Source organism: Melanaphis sacchari, unplaced genomic scaffold (genome assembly GCF_002803265.2).
Source record: "Melanaphis sacchari strain LSU unplaced genomic scaffold, SCAv2.0 Contig92_pilon_pilon, whole genome shotgun sequence".
Taxonomy (NCBI): Eukaryota; Metazoa; Arthropoda; class Insecta; order Hemiptera; family Aphididae; genus Melanaphis; species Melanaphis sacchari.
The window spans coordinates 674,706-692,142 of NW_020271656.1; the positions used below are offsets into that span (position 1 = coordinate 674,706).

At 34.7% G+C, this 17,437-nt stretch overlaps 1 protein-coding gene across 1 annotated transcript in view; it reads left to right on the forward strand.

Annotated features, from left to right (window-relative positions):
- Nucleotides 1-17,437, forward strand: part of LOC112602941 — a 127,193-nt gene that overhangs the window by 92,069 nt on the left and 17,687 nt on the right. The window contains 37 exon segments of the mRNA XM_025351312.1: nucleotides 20-340; nucleotides 402-734; nucleotides 808-1,455; nucleotides 1,517-1,822; nucleotides 1,881-2,195; nucleotides 2,299-2,619; nucleotides 2,698-3,024; nucleotides 3,119-4,081; nucleotides 4,194-4,499; nucleotides 4,592-4,909; nucleotides 4,988-5,317; nucleotides 5,410-6,063; nucleotides 6,122-6,430; nucleotides 6,501-6,806; nucleotides 6,871-7,191; nucleotides 7,263-7,592; nucleotides 7,671-8,318; nucleotides 8,379-8,690; nucleotides 8,751-9,056; nucleotides 9,201-9,521; nucleotides 9,604-9,936; nucleotides 10,420-10,734; nucleotides 10,794-11,129; nucleotides 11,202-11,507; nucleotides 11,570-11,875; nucleotides 11,944-12,597; nucleotides 12,763-13,077; nucleotides 13,161-13,499; nucleotides 13,570-13,869; nucleotides 13,954-14,259; nucleotides 14,340-14,660; nucleotides 14,725-15,054; nucleotides 15,547-15,864; nucleotides 15,925-16,254; nucleotides 16,374-16,679; nucleotides 16,742-17,050; nucleotides 17,114-17,428. Coding sequence (XP_025207097.1) covers nucleotides 20-340; nucleotides 402-734; nucleotides 808-1,455; nucleotides 1,517-1,822; nucleotides 1,881-2,195; nucleotides 2,299-2,619; nucleotides 2,698-3,024; nucleotides 3,119-4,081; nucleotides 4,194-4,499; nucleotides 4,592-4,909; nucleotides 4,988-5,317; nucleotides 5,410-6,063; nucleotides 6,122-6,430; nucleotides 6,501-6,806; nucleotides 6,871-7,191; nucleotides 7,263-7,592; nucleotides 7,671-8,318; nucleotides 8,379-8,690; nucleotides 8,751-9,056; nucleotides 9,201-9,521; nucleotides 9,604-9,936; nucleotides 10,420-10,734; nucleotides 10,794-11,129; nucleotides 11,202-11,507; nucleotides 11,570-11,875; nucleotides 11,944-12,597; nucleotides 12,763-13,077; nucleotides 13,161-13,499; nucleotides 13,570-13,869; nucleotides 13,954-14,259; nucleotides 14,340-14,660; nucleotides 14,725-15,054; nucleotides 15,547-15,864; nucleotides 15,925-16,254; nucleotides 16,374-16,679; nucleotides 16,742-17,050; nucleotides 17,114-17,428 — 13,734 coding nt within the window.

Consider the following 17,437-nt stretch of genomic DNA (forward strand, 5'->3'; position numbering starts at 1 on the left):
AATTACGTTTAAAATGTAGCTGCTGATTTACCACAATATGTTGGCAACCCTTGCATTCCATCTCCTTGTGGACCCAATTCTCAATGTAAGGTTCAAGGCGAATCACCATCATGTTCTTGTCTGCCTAACTTTATTGGATCACCTCCAAATTGCAAACCAGAATGTATCACCAATAGCGAGTGTTCATATAATTTAGCATGCGCTAATATGAAATGTAAAGATCCATGTCCAGGTTCGTGCGCATCAAATGCTGAATGCCATGTTGTAAGCCATTCCCCAATATGCAAATGTCCAATTGGGTACACAGGAGATCCGTTCACGCAATGCATTATGCAACAAGGTAATGTGATAATATAAAAATAATATTGATTATATTAAATTAATCATTAATTTATATTTAGCCGACCCAATACCACAAGAATATTTAAATCCATGTGTACCATCTCCATGTGGAACAAATGCAATTTGTAAAGAACAAAATGGAGCTGGTTCATGTACATGCTTGCCTGAATATTATGGAAATCCATACGAAGGATGCAGACCTGAATGCGTTTTAAATACAGATTGTGCATCAAACAAAGCATGCTCTAATTATAAATGTAAAAATCCATGTCCTGGAACATGTGGTCAAAATGCAGAATGTCAAGTAGTTAATCATTTGCCCATGTGTTCTTGCTATCAAGGATATACTGGTGATCCATTTAGATTCTGTCATCAAATACCTCTTCCACAACGTATGTTGATACATTTTGATACTGTCATCATTTTAAACTAAATTAATATATTTATAATGATTATTTTCAATAGAAACTGAAATCGAACCAATCAATCCATGTTCACCTTCTCCGTGTGGACCAAATAGTCAATGTCGAGAAATCAACCATCAAGCTGTTTGTTCATGCCTTCCGACGTATATAGGAAGCCCACCTGGATGTAGACCAGAATGTGTAACTAATTCAGAGTGTGCTTTGAACATGGCATGCATAAAGCAGAAGTGTTCAAATCCTTGTCCTGAACCATGTGGACAAAATTCAAATTGCAAAGTCATCAATCACAGTCCTGTTTGCTCATGTATTAACGGTTTTACTGGAGACCCATTTATTCGTTGTTATCAAATACCTCCACCTCCACCACAATTTGATCCAGTTTATGTCAACCCTTGCATTCCATCACCTTGTGGTCCATATTCTCAATGCAGAGAACAGAATGGATATCCTTCTTGTTCCTGTTTGGCTGAATATATCGGAAGTCCTCCAAACTGTCGTTTTGAATGTACAATTAATGCAGAATGCCCCAGGGATAAAGCATGTATGAAACAAAAATGTCAAGATCCGTGTCCTGGATCATGTGGTATAAACGCGTTATGCAATGTAGTGAACCATATGCCAATTTGTTTGTGTCCTGATAACTATGAAGGCAATCCTTTCGAAAGCTGCAGGCCAAAACCTATGGATGGTAAATTTTAATAAATCATTACATTTTATCAAATTAAACATAAATTAATCAAATTATATAGTTCCAGAACCGGTATATTCAGACCCATGTAATCCATCGCCATGTGGTCCTAATGCCGATTGCTACAATGGCATTTGTAAGTGTAAACCCGAATTCCAAGGTGATCCTTACTCTGGATGCAGACCTGAGTGTGTACTAAATAACGATTGTCCCAGAAACAAAGCATGCATTAAAAATAAATGCAAAGACCCATGTCCTGGAACATGTGGAACAAATGCTATCTGTGAAGTTTATAACCATATACCAATGTGTAGATGTCCTGATGGAATGTATGGAAATGCTTTTATCAATTGTTTGATACAACAAGGTGAGTCTAAAGATAAATATGAAACATACAGTTTCTATAATTTATTATTATTTAATAGATGTGATCCCAGTGACAAATGTAAATCCATGCTATCCATCTCCGTGTGGACCTAACAGTCAATGTAGAGAAATTAACGGACAAGCAGTATGTTCATGTATAATTGGCTATTTAGGAGTACCACCATCATGTAGACCAGAATGTACAATCAATTCTGATTGTAACTTAAATGAAGCATGTTCAAACCAAAAATGTCAAGATCCATGTCGTGGTGTTTGTGGAATTGGAGCAATTTGCCGTGTTTATAACCATAAACCTATCTGTAGTTGTCCTCCAGGACAAACAGGAAATCCGTTTTCTAATTGCCACCCAATACGTAAGCAAAAAATTATTAACTATTTGATAATATTTATGAATTATAATACTTCTATTTTATCTATGCATCTTTATAATTGTTTATATTTTGATTTGTTATTAAGCGGCTCAAGATCCAATACCTGTAGAACATCCTTGTGTACCATCTCCATGTGGGCCCAATTCACAATGCCAAGTAAAAGGACAGTCACCTTCATGTTCTTGCTTACCTGACTTTATTGGTTCACCACCAAACTGCAAACCCGAGTGTATTAGTAATGGAGAATGTCCATATCATTTAGCATGTAAAAATATGAAATGTAAAGATCCTTGTCCTGGTACCTGTGGACAAAACGCACAATGTAATGTCGTAAGTCATTCTCCTCAATGTTATTGCTACCCAGGATATGTTGGAGATCCTTTCACTCAATGCACAATACAACAAGGTACATATAAAATATAAATATGAGTATTATTATAAAAAAACATATATTAATTATTATTATGTGCTTATTTAATAACAGCTGAACCAATAGAAGAAACTTTGAACCCTTGTATACCATCACCTTGCGGAGCAAATGCTATTTGTAAGGAACAAAATGGTGCTGGGTCTTGTAGTTGCTTACAGGAATATTTTGGAAATCCTTATGAACTCTGTAGACCTGAATGCACAGTAAACACTGATTGCCCATCAAATAAAGCTTGTATGGGAAATAAGTGCCTAGATCCATGTCCAGGTACATGTGCACAATCCGCGATTTGTCATGTTTACAACCATTCACCGACATGCTCATGTAATTATGGATACACAGGAGATCCGTATAAATATTGTAGTCTAATTCCATCTCCACGTAAGTTGTTTCAAAATGCTTTAATAATATTTAGTAATTTAATTATTTTCTGTAATATATTAAATAATTCACTTTTATTTCTCTTACATTTTAGCAATTCAAAACGAACCAATAAACCCGTGTTCACCTTCTCCGTGTGGACCACACAGCCAATGTCGAGAAGTCAACTTCCAAGCCGTATGTTCATGTTTATCAAACTATATTGGAAGTCCACCAAATTGTCGCCCTGAGTGCCTCATAAGTCAGGATTGTTCACAAAATCTTGCATGCATAAATCAACATTGTAATGATCCTTGTATTGGACAATGTGGTCAAAATGCACAATGTAAAACAATCAAACATCGTCCAATTTGTACATGTAGCCCTGGGTATACTGGAGACCCGTTCTCCAGGTGTTATCTGGTTCCTCCATTACCTCCACCTCCACAAGATGAACCAATACCAATAAATCCTTGTGTGCCGTCACCATGTGGACCATATTCTGAATGTAGAAACTATGGAAATTATCCTTCTTGTAGTTGTCAACCACAATACACTGGAAGTCCACCAAACTGTAGGCCAGAGTGCACAATTAATGCAGAATGTCCGAGCAATAATGCATGTATGAAAGAGAAATGTCGAGATCCGTGTCCTGGTTCATGTGGAATAGGAGCAGTTTGTAACGTGTTAAACCATGTTCCTATTTGCCAATGCCCCGATGGATTCACTGGTGATCCGTTTGTGAGCTGCTACCCGAAACCCCAAGCTCCTATTGCTGACGTAGAAACAGACCCATGTAATCCATCTCCATGTGGTACAAACGCAATATGTAATAATGGACTTTGTACATGTCTTCCTGAATACCAAGGAGATCCATACATTGGGTGCAGACCAGAATGTATTCTCAACGATGAATGCGCAAGGGATAAAGCTTGTATTCGAAATAAATGTGTAAATCCGTGTCCAGGGACGTGTGGCTACAATGCCATTTGTGAAGTATATAATCATATACCCATGTGTAGATGTCCAGAAGGATTAGGAGGTGATGCTTTTACTCAATGTCAGCCAATATTACAAGGTTGGTACACACTACACACACACTCATATAATATATATATATATATATTATTTTTAAATATAATTAATAAAATTGTTTCAAATTTCATAAAATCATTTTTGAATTTTTTTAGATCCAATTATTAATCAGCCATGTAATCCATCACCTTGTGGACCAAATAGTCAATGTAGAGAAATGAACAATCAAGCTGTATGTTCATGTATCGTGGGATATGTAGGCAGCCCACCATCATGTAGACCAGAATGCACAATTAATGCAGATTGCTATTTGACCGAAGCTTGTTCAAACCAAAAGTGTATAAATCCATGTATAGGAACATGTGGCGTTGGAGCTAAATGCCAGGTTATAAATCATAAACCGATATGCAGCTGTCCGCCAAGCATGACTGGTGATCCGTTTATACGCTGCCATACCATATGTAAGTCAATACAAAAATAATCTGTCAAAAACATAAAGAATGTAGTATAATTTATATTATTCAAAAATGATTTTTTGCTATTTAATTTTCAGTGGCACTTCCTGAGCCTGTAGGTAACCCATGTGTACCTTCTCCTTGTGGACCTAATTCACAATGCCAAGTAAAAGGAGATACACCATCATGTTCATGTTTACCCGAATTCATAGGATCGCCACCAAATTGTAAACCAGAATGTATTAGCAATAGCGAATGCTCCTATAACAAAGCGTGTGTCTATATGAAATGTAAAGATCCATGTCCAGGATCTTGTGGTCAAAATGCTATATGTCAAGTAGTTAGCCACGTGCCTAGATGTACATGTTTATCTGGTTATGTCGGGGATCCATTTATACAATGTTATATTCAACAAGGTAATAATATTATATAATTTATTATTTATTATTTTTCTATGAAAAATACCCTTTAATATTTCCATTCAAATTATCTAGCTGATCCAGTACCAATCGAATATTTATCACCATGTGAACCTTCTCCGTGTGGTGCTAATGCTGTTTGTAAAGAGCAAAACGGTGCTGGTTCGTGTAGTTGTCTCCCTGGATTTGAAGGAAATCCATATGATGGATGCAGATATGAATGCGCCCTTAATACTGACTGTGCATCTAATAAAGCATGTATTAGAAATAAATGCCAAAATCCTTGTCCTGGATCTTGTGGACCGAATGCCGAGTGTTTGGTTATAAATCATCTTCCTATGTGCACATGTTACAATGGTTATACAGGAGATCCTTTCAAATATTGTAATTTGATTCCTCCTCAAAGTAAGTAAAATATTTTAATTAAATTACTTTAATCATTAATGCACTTTTTTGTTGAACGTTTTATCAATAAAATAATATTATTTTTTATTTAGTTGTGCAATCTGAGCCTTATACTCCTTGTTATCCATCACCATGTGGACCAAATAGTCAATGTAAAGAAATAAATGGTCAAGCAGTTTGTTCGTGTCTTCCTTCATACCACGGAAGTCCTCCTGGTTGTAGGCCAGAATGTGTATTGAGTTCTGAATGTAGTGATATTCATGCATGTGTTAATCAAAAATGTGTCAATCCATGCCCTGGCCCGTGTGGTTTGAATGCTATTTGTAAAGTTATAAAACATAATGCAATATGCTCTTGTCAACCCGGGTATCAAGGCGATCCGTTCTCCCGTTGTAATTTAATACCACCACCTCCACCACAACAAGATGAAGTTATTTACACTAACCCATGTATTCCATCACCATGTGGTCTGTATTCAGAATGTAGAGATATTGGTGGAGCGCCATCATGTTCATGTTTATCACAGTATTTCGGTAGTCCACCAAATTGTAGACCAGAATGTGTGTTAAACAATGATTGTCGAAGCAATTTAGCATGTATTCGAGAGAAATGTCAAGACCCATGTCCGGGATCTTGTGGTATTGATGCATACTGTAATGTGATAAATCACACTCCAAATTGTGTATGCCGTGAAGGTTATACTGGAGATCCATTCACATCATGTTATATAAAACCAATTCAAGACAGTAAGTGGTTTAAAACAATATGTTTTAAATACCAAATAACTACATAACAATATTTTAGTTCCAGAACCTATCGAAAAAGACCCATGTAATCCATCTCCATGTGGTGCAAATGCAATATGTAATAATGGCCAATGTTTGTGTATCAATGAATATTATGGTGATCCATACTCAGGCTGCAGACCAGAATGTGTAATTAACAATGACTGTCCCCGAGACAAGGCTTGTGTTCGTAATAAATGTGTGAATCCATGTAAAGACACCTGTGGTGAAAATGCTATATGTGATGTTTATAACCATATACCAATGTGCCGCTGTCCTGAAGGAACGGAAGGAAATGCATTTATTAGATGTTCTGCATTACAACAAGGTATAATAATGTCATTTCATCAATTCCAATAAATTATAACTAATACAAATTTTGCTTAATTACATTTTAGCACCAATCGATATTCATCCTTGTTATCCATCTCCATGTGGACCTAACAGTCACTGTAAAGAAATAAATAATCAAGCAGTATGCTCTTGTATCATTGGATATTTGGGAGTTCCTCCATCTTGTCGACCTGAATGTACTGTAAACTCAGATTGTAATAGTAATAAAGCATGTTCAAATCAAAAATGCATAGACCCGTGTATTGGAGTTTGTGGTGTGAACTCGAAATGTCAAGTTATCAATCACAGCCCCATTTGTAGCTGCATACCCAGTTTTACAGGAAATCCATTTGTTCGATGTTATCCAAAACGTAAGTGCATATAATTAAATATGTTCAAATATATAACTATTTAAATTATATTAATTCATTATAGCTGCTGATATTCCACAACCTGTTGGAAATCCATGTATTCCATCGCCTTGTGGACCAAATTCACAATGTAAAGTGCAAGGTGAATCGCCATCATGCTCTTGTTTACCTGAATTTATTGGGTCACCTCCAAATTGTAAACCTGAATGTATAAGTAATAGTGAATGTCCAATTCACTTATCTTGCATAAACATGAAATGTAAAAACCCTTGCATTGGAGCCTGTGCTCCAACAGCTGAATGTAGAGTAGTAAGTCATTCTCCTCAATGTTACTGTAACCCAGGATATATTGGTAACCCGTATACAGAATGTACAATACTTCAAGGTAAATTGAACAACATATTGCTTTTATTTTTGACTAAGATGTGAGTAATTTACTCAATCGTTAATTTTTAGCTGATCCTGTACCACAAGAGTATATAAATCCTTGTGAGCCATCTCCGTGTGGCACAAATGCCATTTGTAAAGAACAAAACGGAGCCGGTTCTTGTATGTGTCTACCTGAATACTTTGGAAATCCGTACGATGGTTGCAAGCCTGAATGTGTTGTAAATTCTGAATGTCAGTCTAATAAAGCATGTATAAATAATAAATGTAAAGACCCGTGCCCTGGAACATGTGCTCAAAATGCCGAGTGTCAAGTTATTAATCATTCACCAACATGTACATGTTACAATGGATATACCGGAGACCCATTCCGATACTGTCATATCATACCACCACAACGTAATTAATTTTTTTTATAGAAATCAATTCATAGTAATTAATATATAATTATTAATTATCATGTTTTTTTTTTTTTAGAAACCGAAGTACAGCCTGTTTATCCATGTACACCATCTCCATGTGGACCAAACAGCCAATGTCGAGAAATAAATCAGCAAGCTGTATGTTCATGTTTACCAAATTATGTAGGAAGTCCTCCCGGATGTCGCCCAGAATGTGTTTTGAACGCAGAATGTTCATCAAATCTCGCATGTATTAATCAAAAATGTAAAAACCCATGTGAAGATCGTTGTGCACAAAATGCTAACTGCAGAGTATTCAACCATAGTCCAGTGTGTTCATGTACTCCTGGTTATACTGGAGATCCATTTTCACATTGTTATGCTATACCTCCACCACTACCGCCACCACAAAATGAACCTGTTTATACCAACCCATGTATACCATCACCGTGTGGAGCCTATGCTATATGTAAAGACATTGGAGGAACCCCATCATGTTCGTGCTTGGCTCAATATATTGGATCCCCACCAAACTGTAGACCAGAATGCATTATGCATTCAGAATGTCCTAGTAATGAAGCTTGTATTAGGGAAAAATGCCAAGATCCATGTCCAGGATCATGCGGCTGGGGTGCTCAGTGTAATGTAATTAATCACACACCTATGTGTATTTGTCCAGATGGTTATGAAGGTGATCCGTTTACAAAATGTGATATAAAACCAGGTATTTGTTAATATTTAAATATAATGTCTATATACTATTTTAATTTATTACTTTTTCTAGTTATTCAAGTTCCAGTTTACTCAGATCCTTGTAATCCGTCGCCTTGTGGTCCAAATGCTCAATGTAATAATGGCGTATGCACATGCTTACATGACTACCAGGGAGATCCGTACACTGGATGTAGACCTGAATGTGTACTAAATGATGATTGTCCAAGAAACAAAGCATGTATTAAAAATAAATGTATGGATCCTTGTCCTGGAACTTGTGGGCAAAATGCTATTTGTGATGTTTACAATCATATACCTATGTGTCGTTGTCCAGAAGGAATGCAAGGCAATGCTTTTGTTTTTTGCAGTCCACAGCAAAATGGTATGTATTTACTATCAATTTACTTTTACACTAAATAATAAACCTATATTTTTTTTTTAGAACCTGAAATATTTGAGCCATGTAAGCCATCTCCTTGTGGACCATATAGTCAATGTAGGGAAGTAAATAATCAAGCGGTTTGCTCTTGTGTAATGGGTTATACTGGAGTACCACCATTATGCCGTCCTGAATGTATAACAAGTTCAGACTGTAGACAAAATCAAGCGTGTTCCAATCAAAAATGTATAGACCCATGTCCAGGAACTTGCGGTATAAATGCTAAATGCCAAGTTATAAGCCACAATCCAATATGTAGCTGTCCAACAGGATATACTGGAAATGCATTTATGAATTGCTACCAAATTCGTAAGCATAAAATATACAACATTTTAATATCAAATAGCTTTATTATGAATAGCTACTTTTTATCATAACTATTTTATTCATTTAAATATACTCCGAATCACCAACTTTTAATTAACAATTAAAATGTAACAATTTTTAATTTAGCTGCTGACGTACCATTAATAGTGGGCAATCCGTGTGTCCCATCACCATGTGGACCTAATTCGCAGTGTCAAGTAAAAGGAGACAATCCGTCTTGTTCCTGTTTGCCCGAATTTATCGGATCTCCTCCAAATTGCAAACCAGAATGTATCACTAATAGTGAATGTTCCTACAATAAAGCATGTATAAATATGAAATGTAAGGATCCTTGTCCAGGAACATGTGCAGTTAATGCTATATGTCAAGTTATAAGTCATGCTCCAACTTGTCATTGCCAACAAGGTTATACCGGAAATCCATTTACATTCTGTTCAGTTCAACAAGGTAATAATATCATATAATGATGTTTAAAACTATTTTATTATGGTATGATAATTTGACATATTAAATATCTTTTAATTTATAGCAGATCCTATACCTCAAGAATACATTAATCCATGCGTACCTTCACCATGTGGTGTGAATGCAGTATGCAAGGAACACAATGGCGCAGGATCGTGCACTTGTTTACCAGAATATATAGGAAATCCATACGAGAGTTGTAGACCAGAATGTACAGTTAATTCTGATTGCGTTTCCAACAAAGCATGTATGATGAATAAGTGTAGAGATCCGTGTCCAGGTACATGCGGTCAAAATGCAGAATGCCATGTCGTAAATCATTTGCCAGTCTGTACTTGTTTGAATGGTTACAACGGTGATCCATTCAAATATTGTTCAGTTATTGTACCACCACAAGGTATTTATTTTTTATTGTGCAAGTTACATATTAAATTAAATGAGTTTGATTATTGTACACGTGAATGGGTTTAAATACTCAAATAACAATTAAATACAAAACAACTATAATATTATATATAAATTAAAAATTAAAACATAAACATGGAAAAAATTAAATAAATAAATAAATATTATATTTTATCTTGAATTAATTGAAAGATAAGTGGAAGATACAATTGGATTACATTGTTTTATATTCAATTAATTATTGGTTCTAATTTTTTTTTTTATGTAACAAGTAAGAAGTATTAAATTGTTAAAATCTTATAACTCTTGTAAATAAATAAAATTTAAATTCAATAATATTAAAAACATCAACTATGCTATTAATAAATATAAATCCACCTAAAAGGTCTTCTGTTTTTAAGGACATCAAATTAAAAATGACAAGTGTTATTTGAAATTATTTTATTCATGTTTTTTTTATTTACTTATATTATAGATGCTCCAATAGAACCGATTAACCCATGTTATCCATCACCTTGTGGACCGAATAGTCAGTGTAAATCCATCAATAATCAAGCAATATGTTCATGTTTACCAACATTCATTGGAAGTCCCCCTGGATGTAGACCAGAATGTGTAATGAGTTCGGAATGTAACAGTAATGAAGCATGTACAAACCAAAAGTGTTCTGACCCATGTGTGGCTATTTGTGGAAACAATGCTGATTGTAAAGTCATAAATCATAGTCCAATTTGTACTTGTCGGCCAAAATATACTGGAGATCCGTTCACTCATTGTTTCCCAATACCAAGTAATTTCTACTATTTATTCATCGTAATATCTTTATACTTACGTTGTACATTATTTTAGTACCGCCACCTCAATATTTGCCTACTGAATACATTAATCCATGTATACCATCACCTTGTGGTCCGTATTCACAATGTCATGATAACCAAGGAGTTCCTTCATGCAGTTGTCTTCCTCAATACATAGGAAGTCCACCAAATTGTAGACCGGAATGTGTTATTAATTCAGAATGCCCATCTAACAAAGCATGTATAAATGAACATTGTAGAGATCCATGTCCTGGATCATGTGGTTATAATGCTGAATGCAATGTTCTGAATCATACTCCAATGTGTGTGTGTCCATATGGCATGATCGGTGATCCTTTCACTAGTTGTTATACTAAACCACAGGAATGTAAGTGACTTAATTTTATTTGGCATATAATCTACTATACATTGTAATACAATTATTGTTAAAATATTTTAGATATTCCAGTTGAACACAGTGATCCGTGTAATCCGTCACCTTGTGGACCTAACGCGGAGTGTAATAATGGTCAATGTACTTGTTTATTAGAATATCAAGGAGATCCTTACATAGGATGTAGACCTGAGTGTGTTATAAATAATGACTGCCCACAAAACAAAGCTTGTATAAATAGAAAATGTCGTGATCCCTGTCCAGGAATATGCGGTATAAACGCACTCTGTGATGTTTATAATCATATTCCGATGTGCAGATGCCCTGAAAAAATGTCTGGAAATGCTTTCTTAGAATGCAAGCCAGTCGAAAGTAATATATTAGTTATAAGTTAAATCAATACTTAATAATTAATAACGTATTTATTTATGTAGTTCAAGCTCAAGTTTATCCATGCAATCCTTCACCTTGTGGACCGAATAGTCAATGTAGAGAAGTCAATAACCATGCTGTATGTTCATGTATATCCAATTACATTGGATCACCTCCTCTGTGTAGACCAGAATGTACTACAAATTCTGATTGTAATCAAAACGAAGCTTGTAGTAATCAAAAATGTAAAGATCCATGTCCCGGAACATGTGGAATAGGAGCTAAATGCCAAGTTATTAACCATAGTCCAATATGTAATTGTCCGTCAGGATATACAGGAAATGCGTTTGTTCACTGCCATCCAATACGTAAGAATAATAATTAACTAAAAGCAGTTTTGTTATTTTCATTATTATTAATAATTATACATATTTAGAAGCAGCACCTGTTGAAGAAGTTAATGAAAATCCTTGCGTACCATCACCGTGTGGATTAAATGCTCAATGTCAAGATATTGGAGGTCAACCATCATGCTCTTGTTTACCTCAATTTATTGGGTCTCCTCCAAATTGTAAGCCAGAATGTATAATCAATAGCGAATGTCCATACCATTTAGCATGTATAAATATGAAATGCCGAGATCCATGTCCAGGATCATGTGGCTACAATACAGAATGCAAAGTTATAAGTCACGCCCCACAATGCTACTGTTTACCTGGTTATATTGGAAATCCAATAATTCAATGTAATATACAACAAGCTGATCCAGTTCCTCAAGAATATATCAATCCTTGCCAACCATCTCCTTGTGGTTCAAATGCAGTGTGCAAAGAGCAAAACGGTGCTGGCTCGTGTTCGTGTTTACCAGAATACTTTGGTGATCCATATAGAGGATGCATGCCTGAATGTGTGGTTAATTCAGACTGCCCACAAAATGAAGCTTGTAGGAGAAATAAATGTGAAAACCCTTGCCCAGGATTATGCGGTCAAAACGCAGAATGTCAAACAATTAATCATGTACCCATGTGTACATGTTCCAATGGATATACTGGAGATCCGTTCAGATATTGTTCAGTTATTCCACCTCAACGTAATTAAATTACACTTAATTAATTATTTTCTCAGTAAATAAGAATAAGTTTCATTAAATATTGATAAATAAAGTGAAATTTTCCAATTGTAATAATATTTGTACAATATTGATGATTAATTTACTATTTCCTTTATAAAATAAAATATTTTTTTTTAATTTTAGAAACTCCAATTGAACCAACTAATCCATGCCATCCATCACCTTGTGGACCAAATAGTCAATGCAGAGAACTCAATGGGCAAGCAATATGTTCATGTCTTCCAGAATATATTGGAAGCCCTCCAAGTTGTCGGCCGGAATGTGTAATAAGTACTGAATGTAATCGTGATAAGGCTTGTATAGGGCAGAAATGTAAAGATCCGTGCCCCGGAGTATGTGGTCAAAATGCCATTTGTCAAACTATTAACCATAGTCCTATTTGCACATGTACTTCAGGATACACTGGAAATCCATTTTCTCAATGCTATCAACTACCAAGTAAATAAATAACTTTCATCACTATATTTATTATTAAGATTTAATCTCATAAAATACTGATTAAATATATTATTATTATTCAGAACCTGTTATACAACAAATTCCACCAGAACCATCGAACCCATGTATTCCAAATCCTTGTGGACCATATTCAATCTGTCACGACCAAGGAGGATATCCATCGTGTTCCTGTTTATCTCAGTATATAGGCACTCCACCAAATTGTAGACCTGAGTGTGTTATTAGTGCTGAATGTCCAAGCAATAAAGCTTGTATTAATGAAAAATGTAAAGATCCATGCCCTGGTTCTTGTGGGGTTGGAGCACTTTGTACCGTTAACAACCATACACCTAATTGTTACTGCCCAAGTGGATATATTGGAGATCCATTCAATTCATGTGTGCTAAAACCACCACAAGCCGGTTAGTATCTTATAAAATATTTACTTAAGAACAATTTTATTTTAAATAATTGCATCTTTACTGGATCCAGATATACCAAATGTTGATCCGTGCTATCCATCACCATGTGGTTCAAACGCGAATTGTAATGACGGCATCTGCACTTGCTTAGCGGAATATCAAGGAGATCCTTATGTCGGATGTAGACCTGAGTGTATAATAAATGACGAATGTCCTAGAAATAAAGCTTGCATTAAATATAAATGCAAGGATCCGTGTCCAGGAACTTGTGGTCAAAACGCAATTTGTGATGTTTATAACCATATTCCAATGTGTAGATGCCCTGAAGGAATGTCTGGAAATGCATTTATTGATTGCAGACCACAGCAAAGTAATAAATCATATAATTTATTTTAAGAAAATATGGTAATTCTAAATTTATACTTATCATTAATATTTATTTAATTATTTATAGTTCCTGAGGTACATGACTATTGTAATCCTTCGCCATGTGGTCCAAATAGCATATGTCAAGAAATAAATCAACAAAGTGTATGCTCTTGTATAGTTGGATACATTGGTTCTCCACCAACATGCCATCCAGAATGCATAGTTAATTCTGATTGCATATTGAGTAAAGCTTGTAGTAATCAAAAATGTCGAGATCCGTGCCCTGGAACATGTGGAATTAGTGCTAAATGTCATGTAGTAAACCATAATCCAATATGCAGTTGTCCTCCTGGTTTTACAGGAAATCCATTTGTACAATGTAGTCAAATACGTAAGTTATTATACATTTTACAAATTCCATAGATAAAAATGACATTGAATGTTTATAAATATTGATTTTTTTTACTATAGCAGTTATTGAAGATGAACCTATTAGAAATCCATGTGTTCCTTCGCCATGTGGTCCATATTCGCAATGCCAAGTTCAAGGAACATCTCCGTCATGTTCATGCTTGCCTGAGTATATTGGATCGCCACCAAATTGTCGACCTGAATGTGTTAGTAACAGTGAATGTTCATACAATTTGGCTTGTATAAATATGAAATGCAAAGATCCATGCCCCGGATTGTGTGGAGAAAATGCCTTATGTCGTGTTATCAGCCACTCTCCAATGTGTTATTGTATACATGGTTATACAGGAAATCCAATGGTTCAATGTGTGGTTCAACAAGGTATTTATATTAAAATATATTAATTCATTAGTTAATATATTTAATTGAAAATTGCGTATTTCAGAAGCAGTTGTGATAAGAGATGATCCACACCCTTGTACTCCATCACCTTGTGGAGCAAATGCCCAATGTAAAGAACAAAACAATGCTGGCTCTTGTAGCTGTTTGCCTGGGTATTTCGGAAATCCATATGAAGGTTGTAGACCAGAGTGCATTGTTAATACTGATTGTTCACCAACTAAAGCTTGCATACAATATAAATGTCAAAATCCTTGTCCCGGAACGTGTGGTTTAAATGCAGAATGTCAAGTGGTTTACCACGTCGCATCATGCATTTGTAATCCAGGTTACACGGGTAACCCATACCAAGCCTGTAATTTCATGAGACCACAAAGTAAGTTTAGTATTATGTCTATATTTATTTAAATACAATAATTCTATTATTTTACATGAAAAAAATTTAATTTGTTGCTAATAAGCGATAAGAAATCCATTACTATATGAATTTAGATTTAAGTAGACCTATGAATGTTTAAGTTTCAATAATATATGTATATTATTAAGTTTTAAGAGCTAAAAATTTTCTTAAATTTTTAACATCGAGAGTGATTTTTGACAACAAATTTTATATACTTTAATAAAATACTTTGTCAACAATAAGAAAATCCCATTTACTTTACTTAAAATATCAAAAAATTAAAAATATTTACATATCATTTATTAGTTTTAGATTATTTGATACATTTCTCATTACTTATTTAATCGTTATCAAGATTTCTTATAGCCATAAGTCGTTCTTATACAAATAAAAAATTTAGAAGCATAATTATTTTAAAAAATTCTGTTTTATAACTGTTTAAATAAAATCTTTTATTTTTAATTTTAGTAACTCAAATGGAACCAATATATTACCCATGTACTCCATCACCATGTGGTCCAAATAGTCAATGCAGAGAATTAAATAACCAAGCTGTATGTTCTTGTTTACCATCCTTTATCGGAAATCCGCCTATGTGTCGTCCTGAATGTACAACTAGTGCAGAATGTTCAACAAATTTAGCATGTATAAACAAGAAATGTGTAGATCCTTGTCCAGGAGTATGTGGACAAAGTGCTTATTGCAAAGCTATAAATCACAGTCCATTGTGCATATGCAATTCAGGGTTCACAGGAGATCCATTTTCTATTTGCTATCCAATACAAAGTATGATTATTTTATTATTATAATAATAAAAGTTTCTAAAATAAACTATTATTAATTTAGATTCACCAGAACCTCAACCACAGCCACCAATAAACCCATGTATACCATCACCTTGTGGTGCTTATTCTCAATGTCAAAATTACGGAGGTTCTCCTTCGTGTACATGTCTTCCATCGTACATAGGATCTCCACCAAATTGTAAACCAGAATGCACAATCAATGCTGATTGTCCAAGTAATATGGCATGTATTAGAGAAAAATGTAGAGATCCGTGTCCAGGTTCTTGTGGTTTAAATGCACATTGTCAAGTGTTAAACCACATTCCTATGTGCACATGTCCAGAAGGATATACTGGAGATCCGTTTTTGAGCTGTTACATCAAACCAGAACGTGAGTATCAAAGAAATAATAAATCTAGTATTATATATTTTTATTAAACAAATACCTAAATTTATATATGAATATATCATATTATAATATTAAATATCAAATTTAATTTCATTATTTAGCACCAATTCAACAAGCATCAGATCCTTGTAATCCTTCTCCATGCGGATCAAATGCATTATGCAATAATGGAATTTGTACATGTATTGCCGAATATCAAGGTGATCCCTATAGCATATGCAGACCAGAATGTGTCCTTAACAATGAATGCCCTCAAAATAAGGCATGCATACAAAATAAATGTAAAGATCCTTGTCCAGGAACTTGTGGTCAAAATGCTTTGTGTGATGTTTATAATCACATACCAATGTGTAGATGTCCTCAAGGAATGAATGGAAATGCATTTATACAATGTTTAACATATCAAGGTATTAAAAAAACAATTATAAATTTATTATAAAATACTAATATTTTTTAATTATTTATAAAGCTCCAATTGAAACAAACCCATGTCAACCGTCACCATGTGGTCCCAACAGTCAATGTAGAGAAGTTAATGGTTATTCAATGTGTTCTTGTCTCACTGGATATTATGGAACACCACCAACTTGTCATCCTGAATGTTCAATTGATTCTGATTGTAGTCAAAATAGGGCATGTTCAAACCAGAAATGCCGTGACCCGTGTCCAGGAGCTTGTGGAGAGAATGCGCAATGCCACACTATAAGCCATAGACCACATTGTACATGTCCTCCAGGTTTCACTGGAAATGCATTTTCCAGATGCTATGTACAACAATGTAAGATGAACATATAAGTTTAATAAAGATTTTTTCTATATTTATGTTTATCTGTTTAATTAGTACCACCAGAACCAGTACGCAATCCATGTGTACCTTCACCTTGTGGCCCGAATTCTCTATGTCAAGTTATTGGAAATTCTCCATCATGTTCATGTGCATCTGATTATATTGGTTCACCACCAAATTGTCGACCAGAGTGTATCAGTAATAATGAATGTTCTTATAATCTTGCCTGTATCAATATGAAATGTAAAGACCCGTGTCCTGGTTCATGTGCTTCAAACGCTATATGTAAAGTAATTAGTCATACTCCAAGATGTAGCTGTCCACCAGGTTATAACGGCGATCCGTTCACTCAATGCATATTACAACAAGGTAAATATA